The 11,422-nt window shown below is 55.5% G+C and overlaps 1 protein-coding gene across 2 annotated transcripts; it reads left to right on the forward strand.

Moving 5' to 3' along the window:
- The first annotated feature begins 2,256 nt into the window (after positions 1-2,256).
- SELPLG (selectin P ligand) lies at positions 2,257-11,154 on the forward strand. Of its 2 annotated transcripts, XM_040619821.1 has the most exons (3): positions 2,257-2,440; positions 6,582-6,817; positions 9,161-11,154. In XM_040619821.1, exon 3 carries the CDS (start codon positions 9,166-9,168, stop codon positions 10,486-10,488), a length of 1,323 nt encoding a protein of 440 aa, XP_040475755.1. In that variant the 5' UTR covers positions 2,257-2,440; positions 6,582-6,817; positions 9,161-9,165; the 3' UTR covers positions 10,489-11,154. The 2 variants fall into 2 exon arrangements, with proteins under 2 accessions (XP_040475755.1, XP_008705861.1); XM_008707639.2 differs by lacking the exon at positions 6,582-6,817.
- Positions 11,155-11,422: the final 268 nt, after the last annotated feature.

An 11,422-nucleotide genomic window follows, 5' to 3' on the forward strand; every position in this document is an offset into this window, starting at 1 on the left:
GGCACGGCCTCGCTTTGAGCCTCAGTTTCCCCCAAAAGACTGCTCTGAGCCTTCTATGAGCTGCTATGATGCACGGTGTCTGGTGAGTGACAGAGGCCAAGGAAATGTTAAGCATTTGTATTACAAGGCTTTGCAGGGGAGGAAGCCGAGGCTCGAGAGAAGAGACTTGCCCAGGGTCACGCAGCTCGTAGGAGGCCAGTTATCAGCCCCCTGGCCTTGAGTGTTTTCCCCTGTAGGGCCCTGCTCCTGGATGGTTTTCAAAGCTCACAGATGGCATAAAGAACCAGGGGCGGGTCTGTGGTACGGTTTCCTTTTCCCCAGGTTGTGCCCGACCCTCCTGAGAAGCGGCTTGTGGCTGCATCTGGGACAGGGAGGAAGGGATGCATCTGGGGGATGTGGGACCTGCATCCGCTTGCTCCGGAACAACCCCCCCCCCCAGTTCTTCCACCCCAGTGCTGAAGGTGGGGGTCAAAGTCTCTGATGCCACCCCATTCAGAACTTAGCAAATGACCAGCTGCCCTGGCCCCATGGCCTGGACGGGGCTGGTCCCTGCTCTAGGGTGACCAAGTCCTTTTGGTTTGCCAGGGACTTACCCAGTTTTAAGCCTGAAAGTCCCACATCCCCAGAGCCCCTTCAGTCCCAGGCAGACTGGGAAGGTAGGTCACCCTCCCTTGTCCTCTGTATCTTTAGGACCTCACCGTTGGTTTCACAGCTGTGGATCTGGTGATGGGCTCTGGTTCAGGATGAGCTGGGTTGAAGGGTGAGGGGTGGGGGCCCAAGGCAGTCCCCAGCAGGGGGACTGTCCTGTTTCTGATGTGCTCATGGACTCAGGCTAAAACATCTGCCTGGAATGCCTGTAACCTGAGAGTGGCCTCCAGGCCCGGCGTGGGTCTGTTCAGAGTTTCTCAGTCCCTGCTCCTGAGGGCTGGCTATTTCTAAACCTACTGGGGGAGAGTGGGAAGTTCTAACATTATTCTCACCTCCCCTTTGGGGGTCTTAGAGTTCCTGTCTCTGTACAGACTGGGGGAGTTTTTGGCCACTTCAAGAACAGAGGTTCTTTTTTTTTTATTTTTTTTTATTTTATTCATCTATTTATTTGAGAGAGAAAGCGTGCACGAGTTGAGGGGAGGGGCAGGGGGAGTGGGAGAGGCAGACTCCCCACTGAGCAGGAAGTCCGCCACAGGGCTGGATCCCAGAGCCCTGGGATCATGACCTGAGCCAAAGGCAGATGCTTAACCAACTGAGCCACCCAGGCACGCCTGGAATGGAGGTTCTGTCGTGGTGAACACCCACTGGGTCTCCCGTTATCATTTTAAAACAACCCACCTGTGCGTAAGGTTTCCATTACCCTGTCTGCATATGTTCATACCCCTGTCTGCATATGCTCCGTATCCCACCTGGTGCGGAGCCACAGGCCGGACCCTGGGAGAGGACGCTTTCCTTCACCGCCTTGAGAGTTCGGTGCTTTCTTATGTCTCCGGGCCTTTGGCCACTCTGTGCCCTCTGCCTGGGATGCCTTTGCTTTCCTCCTGGGCTGCCCACCCAGCCCACCCCTACTTGTCATTCCCCGTGCCACTTCTTGGAAGATTCTCCTGACACCCCCCTCCCCTGCCCGGGGGGGGGGGGTAGGGGCCCCTCCTTAGTTCACCGCATGGTGACATTCCTGTCTGTAATGGTCTGTTCACTTGTTCACCTGCTGGCTTCCCCACCAGGTGAAGAGCTATGGGAGGACCAGAGCCTGGAATTGCTTGCATGTCAGAGCACCCAGCCTGGGGTGCCAGAATTGACGGAGCAACGAGTCAGGATGGAGAGTAAAATAGGCAGGTCTCGCACCGGTGGAATTTGCCACGTAGCGACTCAGAGCAGGTACGGCTTGTCGCTAAAAGGACCACCTGTGCACCTAGAGAAGGATCCTGAAAGAATGGCTGCGTCATATTTGCAAATCTCAGGAAGGTCTATGTTCCGTGGCTTCTCCCACCCTGAGTCCCTCCTTGGACAAGAATCTAGAACCATCCTTATTTGCATCTGGTCACTCCCTTCCTTCCAGGGTGGGGCCCCCCTCACCCCTACTTCCCATCACCGTGGGGTCATACCTCTCAACCAGCCCTCCCCAGGAAGCTTCCATGTGGTTTTCGGCATGTGTGTGGTTACCAGAACCCAAGAGGACACAGCAGGTCCCAGTCTCCCACCCAGTCTCAATCCACACTGCCACCAAAGCTGTCACAAACAAGGGGGTGTGGGCCGTCACGTGGCCCTGTCTGAGTAACCACATTCTCGCTTCCTTCTTTCGCACAGGCCGCTGAGGGTTGGCGGGGTCCAGGACCACGGCTGGGGTGCCACGGCAGTGCTCTGGCAGCGTGGGCTCTGTCCCAGTGGCGAAGGCAGAGAAGCCGCTTCTCCTGGGCCCACGAGGCACCTGTCCCATGCTCTGCTGAGCACGGTAAGTGCTGGCTCGCAAAACCGCAGGGAGCAGCTGAGGGGGGGGCTGCGACCAGGAGGCCCGCCTGACAGCAGAGAGCAGGCCCCGGGACAGGACCCGAGCTCCAAACCAGAGCCCCGGCGGCTCGGGATCAAGGTCATGGCCTTATTCCACTGTCTCTTCTGGATCCTGCTCCCTCAACTTCCACCCTACCCTCCCCGTCAGGCTTGCCAGCAGCTGCTGGCTTAAAGGAGGGGGAGGGGCTCTAAAGTTGAAAAAAATCAGAGAAATTGGGAACATTTCCCTAAAAATCATGCTGCCTCTCTTTTCATGCGAGGAACAGGGGGTGAAGGGGTTTGCTCGGAGCAGAGCTGGGGTTTGATGGGTGATTGCAGAGAGGGAGAGCAGGTGCAAGCTGTGTCTTGAAGCCTCTTAGGCTATGGCTCCAAGACAGTATTGTCCCCAAAGTCATGTTCTTCCTGCTTTTTATAAAGTTGAGAAAATGACACTGGTACGTAGCAAATTAGGAAAATACCAGAATTAGGATACTAATATTGCTAGCAAAAGAGAAAATAATCATAATAATTAGAATACTCTTAATAATTTGTATTTGAGGTGCTTTAGGGGCATAAAGGAGAATAAGAATGGCTGGCAGGGGTGGTACCTAAAGCGGTGACCCCCCAACACACACACACACACACACACACACACACACACGTGCGCACAAACACCCATAGACAATGATCAATGCTCCAGTCGCCTAGAATTCTCTTCCTCCTTCTTGGACCCTCTTGTTTTCTTCTTTTCCCATCTCTGACTTCGAGCCCCCCGAGACCAGGCCTCTGGGTCGGCAGGGAACTCAGGAGGTGACTCTCCTGGCCCCAGACCCCTCAGCGGCTTCCTCCAGGGCTGGCCTGGCCACACCCGAAGTGGTAGATGCCTCCCTCACCAGGCTTGGCCAGAGGCCAGGGGAGATTGAAGCCCGGATGGCGGAAGCGGCTGGGCTGCCAGGCTGAGCGCCTCCCGGGAAGCTTGGCCAGGCAGGAGCAGGGCCTTCCGAGGGGCTGGGAATCATCCAGGAATGCTGTGCCCCCCTTGTGCAGATGAGAAAATCGAGGCTCAGAGAGGAGAAGCAGCTACCCATCGTGGCCTGGCTGGGAGGTGGCTGGCTTGGACTTGCTGCCCCCCCCCATCTGGCTGCAGGACCCTCATGGAGCCCAGAGTGACCCCAGCTGTGGTCTCTGGGTTTCCTTTGCTGAGAGTGAGCAAGAGGATGATGGTAGGACGTGGGGTTCAGGCTAGGAGATAGGGTGGCTGGAGTGTGTCTGTCTGTCTCTGCGCTGGTCCACCTGCCTGTCTACACAGACAATTCTTCAGACAATCCTCAGTTGTTAAACTGAAACTAGGTGTAGGTCTCTTTGAATTCATTTGTGCTAAATATCTTGCCTCCTCTGTACCAGGCTAGCAAATTCAGGGTCCAGAAGGCGAAAGTTGGTTTTGTTTTGCTTTGTTTTGTTTTGTTTTGTTTTGGGGGGCTGGGCAGGGGGCAGAAAAAGTCTTAGTGGTCACTGGGGCTTGTGTTCCTGCAAAGAGCTATGGAACAGTAACAGGTGTATCTGCGGTATTACAGTTTATGGGGACAGGTGGTAATTAGGTAAAAAACCCGTCTGAAAGGGCTCCTTGATAGGGGCTCGGGGGCGATGCAGAGAAAAGGTCAGGAAGGGCAGGACAAGAACCTGAGTGCTGGTTGCCTCTGTCTGTTCACGAGTCCCCTCCTGCAACGGGCCTTTAATGAACCCCCAGGAGGCCAGGCCTGTCGGTGCTGGGGACCCAGTGGAGACTCTGCCCTGCAAAAGCTTGCAGTCTGGTGGAGGCGGTGGTGGGGCTGCCACCGTGCCTGCGCCCCACCGGGCAAATGTCACAAGGCCTGTGAAGTGCCTGTCTGTCTGCTAAGCCCTGAGCATGGGGTGTGAGCAGCAAGACATCTGTGGTTCCTGTCCTCTTGACGTTTATGGGCCAATGGGAATGGAGTTTTAGACAGTAAACAGTATTTTAAACGGTTTCAACAATGGGAGTGACTAATTGTGCCTGAGCAATCCAGGATGGCTTCTTGGAGAAGGCACCATTTGCTCAGCTCCAGAGAATGGACGATAGGAGACTGTGACTGTGAGTTGGATCTGGAACGAGAACACGCAAGTTGCTGAGCGCTCTCTTACTGGGTATGTGACTCTAGGTGCCAAGTGGGTCTCGGTTTCCCCATTTTCACATGCGGTTAGTAGAGGAGGTGTTAGGGCCTGAGTGAGCTAGTGATTCATATGTGGCTCTTAGATCAGTCCCTGGAACATGGTCTACACCTGATACCTGTGATTTGCAAACCAGGGGTGGCCCAGGGCTTGCCGTGGAGACAGTTTTCTAGGGCTCCTTATCCCGGCCCTCTCTGACTGACAAGATCGGAGGTATGTCAAAGCTATTCTGGGGTTGGGGATCTTTCCGGGATATGGCCCTGAATGCAGAATGACAGAGACAACAGCTGGCCGTTATTGAGCATTTACTGTGTGCCAAACACTCAACCTGAACCGGCTCACTTCAACCCACAACAACCCCACAAGTGCACATGCTAGCATTGTCCTTGTATTCCACATGTGGCACCTGTGGCTCAGAGAGGTGAGTTCAGTTGCCCAAGGTCACACAGCTTGTGCATGCAGAGCTGGGCCCTCAATTGGTTCGATGCTGGACCTGATCTCGAGTTGGGCCAGGGCCTGTCCTGGTTGCCAGGACTGAGAACTGCCCTGGGGTCTGGGGAAGCGCGGGAGAGGGACATCTGGGCCTCGGTTTGACCTACTTACTGACTTGGAGCCTCCCCTTCTCTTGGCCAGTGCTCGACCCACACCCTGAGATGCTTAGTCTTTCCGGTCCTAAGCTTCCAAACTCTTGAGTGCTGGGATTCCCGGGATGCCAGATTCTGACTGTGAAGTCCCAAGCTTCTTGGAGTTGCCACGGTGTCTTTCCCGAGCAGCCCAGGATAGCCGCACACAGCCGTGTCTGGAGCAGGGTGTGGGCCCCCGGCAGCCGCTTGCCCCTCCACAGCCTGGGTGGGGCCCCGGCAGAGCGACCTGGTTTTAGGGTAAGACAGGAAACGGGCCCTATCTGACCTACTCCGTTAGGCAAGCAGGAAGACAGATAGGATGTGGCAGCTCTCTGCCCCTCTCTCAGAGCCCCTCTCCTGTGATAAGTGACCGTTTTCCTGCCTCCGGGGGGGAGAAAGGTGTAAGGTGGGGCTTCACCGCTCTGAGGAATTGCCTTCGCTCTTCTGAGCCCTGCTGTCCTCATCTGTATAATGGGACTCGTAGCTCCCAGTGCTGTGTGGAATGGTCCAGCCGCAGTGGGGGCCTTCTGGTAAGCCATTCTCATTGTATTACAATATATTTACCTTAGCAAATATTAAAGTCGGTATCCTACCTGCCAGACACAGCGCTCACACTCCGCCCCTCTCCTTGCCACCTGCACGGCCCCCTCAGAGCCACAGAATGCCCAGGAGCTGGATTTTCTTCCTGTCAAATGGGCCGATGTCTGCCCAGCCACAACCCGTCTCGTGGCTGGGGTGTCTGTGGTCCCTCTCCCTTGAAGGCCGTGGGGTGACAGGCACCAGGCTGGGGTGACCAGCCAGCCCAGCTTGCCTGGGACTGAGGCAACAGGGGGTGAGAGATTTTCAGCACTAAGAGCTATCTCCACAAACACGGGGGTCTCTGCTCTCGCGCCGGACCCCACAGAGTCCCTCACTGCCCCTGGGGGTGGTAGGGAGGCTGCCGCGTCCGTACCTTCCCTGACTCTGAGCTTTCTCTTTCCTCTGCATCTCTGTCCACAGCCCCGAAGAGGCTCCCCCAGTAAAACACCCCTGCTGGATGCCAGATATCAGGGACCTTCCCTGCAGCATGCTATTTGATTCTCAGCTCCATTCTTTGAAGCAAGGTCGCCCATTTTACAGATAGGGAAACTGAGGTTACACAGCTGCTGAGTGGTTTCTCCTCCAGGTGGCCTCTGCATGCAGGGGATGGTGGGGATGGTCACAGGGAGAGGGCAGCCGCCCCTTCCATACCTTCCTCCCCACCTCTGGGCTGCAGAAAGTCAGGTCCTGACTCATCAAAGTGCCTCCTCCATGCAGGAACCTACGTGTGGGGCTTTTTGTTCTTGCCCCCACCCTGTCTGCTTCCAGGAAGTGGCTGAGGGCTCTGCCTTCCAGGAACCGAGAACTGCCCAAGCGGGGGTGCTGGGTACAAGTCTTTGTAATTTTGAAATACGGATCCTGAAGTCCACACCCCCCACCACCAGGAAAGCAAGGCCAAGGCTACGCCCAAGCAGGAACTCCACCCCTGTGCAAAGATACTCTGCCTCCTAAAGGCAAGTTGGGAGGCAAAAAATGTGTATGTGTGTGTGTGTGTGTGTGTGTGTGTGTGTGTGTGTGATACATATATTAAGCATCTACTGTGAGCCTGGAACTTTTGAGTCCATCATCTTGTTGCATTCCCTTAACAGCTTGATGAGATAGATGCAGATTGGTATCCCCATTTTACAGATGAGAAAACTGAGGCTCAGAAATTCAAGGTCATATAGCTTATAAGGGACAGAGCTGGGACCTGAACATCTTTTTGTCTGACCCCATAGTCTGTGTTCTCAATCCTGTGCCCCGCATAGCACCTGGTACATATGGGGCTGACCTTTCTGGATGAGATGGCCCTCAAGGTTATTGTTGTTGTTCTTCTTCTTCCTTCTTCCTTCTTCTTCTTCCTTCTTCTTCTTCCTTCTTCTTCCTTCTTCTTCTTTCTTCTTCTTTAAAAGATTTATTTGTTTATTGAGGCGGGAGAGGCAGAGGGAAAGGGGGAGAGAGAACCTCAAGCAGACTCCATGCTGAGCACTGAGCTAAAGGGGAGCTTAATCCCATGACCCTGAGATCATGACCTGAGCCAAAATCAAGAGTCAGACGTGTAACCAGCTAAGCCACCCAGGAGCTCCAAGGTCCTTCTTATTCTTACTCTGCCTGCCTTCTCTCAACTGGGTCCCCAACCCCAGCCACAGACACAGCAAGCTAAGGTCTCTTCCAAGACTTTGCTCCTTCTACCCCCTCAGGTTTCTCCACAAAGCCTTCCTGAATCTTCAGTGGGCTCCAGTCAGATCTCTGCCGCTTGCCAGCTGTGTGCCTTTGGGCAAGTTGCTTTACCTGTCTGAGCCTTATCCCTCCTTAGTGAAATGAAGATAATTGTGAAGGCCTGATGTGTCTGGTGCAAATCTCATAAAGTTTGGTTTGAGAAATTATTTAAAGACATGATCGCACTGGCATTTTAGAAACCAACATGAACTAACAGGTGAAGGAGGTCAGGTTGAGCCTAGAAGCTAAGGGGCCTATGAGTAAGTGACAGTCACTCAAGGAAGGATGGGCAACTGGTCTCTGCTCTAAATTATGTGAAGAACAAGGAAAAGTATTGGAAATGATCCAGGCTCTGCCCCAGACACCGTGCCTGGGATTGCATCCCGCTGAGGGTATTATGTCCAAGAAAACCAGGAATACCTGAATCCTGGCCCAGGACACAGCTGTCACTCCCCACGGGGTCCTCAAGTGCATGATTCTGAATCCCGCAAACAACCGGCCACTGCCAGGGGGAGCGTAAGGGGAGGGAGAGCCATCAAGAAAGAATAGGTGTTCACAAGGCCAGGAAGAAAGACCAAGGAGTTGGCTGAAAGGAGAGACCCTGCCCTTTCTGGCTACTGGTCAGGGGGCTGGTTGAAGGGTCACAGAAGAATGGGCCCTCAGGTAAGTGAGGTGACTCTCAGCTCCCCAAGGGCAGGGCTGTTCTGAAGAGATGGGAGTTTTCTCCTGGCCCCAGATAGTACAGTTGATGGCTCTGGGCCCTTGAGGACTTACAGGAGAGGCTTACTGATGGAGCCAAATAGCCGCCCTTTGCTAGAGCTTGTGATGTGAACAAAGTGCTAAGGGCTTTGTAGACATTCCCTATTTCAACCTCACAATAAACTACTAGGTAGGTACTGTCATCCCAGTTGTGGAAGTGAGGACAAAATCAAGCCGAGACACCAAGAGAGGTTGGGAAAAAGTGAGAATCTGAGGGACAGTCTGCACTGTGTAGGGTGGGAGCCAAGACAAAGGAAAGTAGAACAGAGGGACATGGAGAGATGGGTCAGGAACAGACTCCAAAAGGCCTCAAAGGCCCAAACAAGCGGTTTTATCCTGTAGACCCGTCGTCTCCAGACTCTCTGGCTCATGGATGCCGTTAGTAGATAATATGTGTACGTTGATCTGTCTGTGAACTGGAAGCAGGTACTACGGGGCTCATGATATTTTTGTGTGTGAATCAGAAATCACAAAGGAGCGAGAGTCTAACTAGAAGCTCTGATAGTTTCTTTCTATACCCCAGCGGACATCTTGCCCACAACTTTGAAGTCTTAATCACAAAGGGTAGGGAGGCACATAGAACTTCTATGCACCATATAAGGAGAGTTGCAGGGCCCTCCAGGTGGACCTATTGATATTGATAAGTAATAACAATTGCTATTTGCTGGGGAGCTACCATGTACCAGGTGTGCCCTGGGTCGTGAAGATGCTTGACGCCAAGTGCCTGCCCCAGATCAGACATACTCCTGTCTGCGGCTGTCCATGATTGCAGTCGAGGGGGCTTGGCAGGCCCAGGGGTGAAGCTGTCCTGATGTCCCTCTGTCCGTGTCTCCCTCCAGGTGCCATGCCTCTGCAAGTCCTGCTTCTGATTTTGCTGGGCCCTGGCAGCAGCCTCCAGCTGGGGGAGATAGGGGGGAATGGAACCAAGGTGGCCCCAGATGCCCTGCTTGCCCGGCGCCCGAGACAAGTGGATGAGGACCAAGATGTGGACTCGTATGACTACCCTACGGAAGGCACAGAGCCCCCGGAAATGCTTACCGATAACCCCGGCTCTTTGGCCCTGACCCCTCAACTTCTGGCTGAGTTGGCAACATTGGGGCATGGAACTCCTGAGCCAGCCACTCTGCAGGTGGCCCCAGGGGACTCTGCTGGCCTGGACGTGGAAGGGGTGGCCATGCGGAATCTGAGCATGGAAGTGGCCACACAGGGGATTCCTGTCACACGGGACCCACTCACCAAAGAACCGGCCACGACATTACCTCCCATCACAGAGGCTCCATCCACAGAGGGGGCTCCATCCACAGAGCTGGCCACCACTGAGGCCCTGTCCACAGAGCCAGCAGCCACAGAGGCACCGACCACACAACCTGCAGTCACAGAGGCCCCATCCATGGAGTCTACTGTCATGGAGACTCTGTCCATGGGGCCAGAAGCCACGGATGCCCTGTCCACGGAGCCCACTGCCACAGAGGCCCTGACCATGGAGTCAACTGTCATGGAGACCCTGTCCACGGGGCCAGAAGCCACGGATGCCCTGTCCACGGAGCCCACTGCCACAGAGGCCCTGACCATGGAGTCTACTGTCATGGAGACCCTGTCCACGGGGCCAGAAGCCACAGACGCCCTGTCCACGGAGCCCGCTGCCACAGAGGCCCCGTCTACAGATCCAGCAACCACAAAGGCCCCATCCACAGGACCTGCCACCATATGGCGCCTAACCACGGTCCCTCTTGTGACCTCTGATCCTCACAACAGCACCACTGCGGCAGTAGGCAATTTGTCTGATGCCCTCACCAACCAATGGAAAAATAGGCAGCGTCTCTCCCCACAGAGCTCTGTGGCCCCCAACCCCACAGCAGCCCCGGACCACATCCCCGTGAAGCAGTGTCTGCTGGCCATCCTCATCCTGGCCCTGGTAGCCACGACTTTTCTTGTGTGCACAGTGGTGCTGGCTGTCCGCCTCTCCCGCAAGAATCATATGTACCCGGTGCGCAATTATTCCCCCACCGAGATGGTCTGCATCTCGTCCCTGCTGCCTGAGGGGGGCGACGTGCCCACTGCCACGGCCAATGGGGGCCTGCCCAATGCCAAGAGCCAGGGCCTAAAGGCGGAGCCTGGCGAGGGCCGAGATGGGGATGACCTCACCTTGCAGAGCTTCCTCCCGTAACGCCTCCGGCTTGTCCACCTGAGCAGGACCCAGGCTCCTCGCTCCCTCCAAGGCCCACCGGGCCACAACCGAGCACCCCGGCTCTGTTCCACAGGTCTGGGCTTCCTTGGGGCCCCCGGGGATGGGGATCTTTAGGACGGGGCCCCTGGTTGCCCCACAGGCCCAAAAGCGACCGAACTCCTGCAGCCAAAGCAGGACTGGTGAGGGAGCCGCCTTGTCTTCCACCTCCAGGGAAGACCGGAGTCATCCCTCCACCTCCCTGCCTCCCACCGTTGAGGTCTCATATCCCTGTGCCCAGGGAAGACCCAGAGTCTTCTGGTTGCTCTGGTCACCGTACAGGAAGGGGACGCTGGGGGGAGGAGTGCCGGGATCCTGAGGCGATTCCTGGTCAACCCCGACTTGGGGGCAGCTTGGGTTTTCTTGGGCATCTCCCCAGGGAGCCCAGGGTGAGATCCTAGCCTGCGAAGTCTGGGGCATACTTGGCGAGCCCAGGGGTATACCCTTCTTCGGGGCTGTGTGGACCAGTGAGTACCCCCATCCTGCCCTCTCTCGTCTGCCCCTGTGCCTGCGTTTTAGGGAGGGCTCTGTCTTGTTCACTGAAGTATCCCCCCTTCCAGCCTAGGGCCTGGTACAGAACAGGCCTTTAATAAATATTTGATGAACAAATGATGGCTGAATGTTTCAGGGTATCAGGGTGCCTCCTTCTGGTGGGGCGTTGGTCCTTTGCTGTTTACCCCCAGCCCCCTCCAGGAAGCCCCCTGTATGGGCCTAAAGTTGACTTCAGTGTTGTCTCTTGGACACTGGGAGTATCTTGGTACATCCTTGGGCAGCTGGGGAAGGTTTTAGGCTGTTGGGGGTACAGGGAGGCTAGTCCCCGAATCCACTTTTTTCAACTCCCCCCTTGACCCAGTTCTGGCCTCCCCCCAACTGCCCC

Source organism: Ursus maritimus, unplaced genomic scaffold (genome assembly GCF_017311325.1).
Source record: "Ursus maritimus isolate PB19 unplaced genomic scaffold, ASM1731132v1 scaffold_33, whole genome shotgun sequence".
Classification (NCBI taxonomy): Eukaryota; Metazoa; Chordata; class Mammalia; order Carnivora; family Ursidae; genus Ursus; species Ursus maritimus.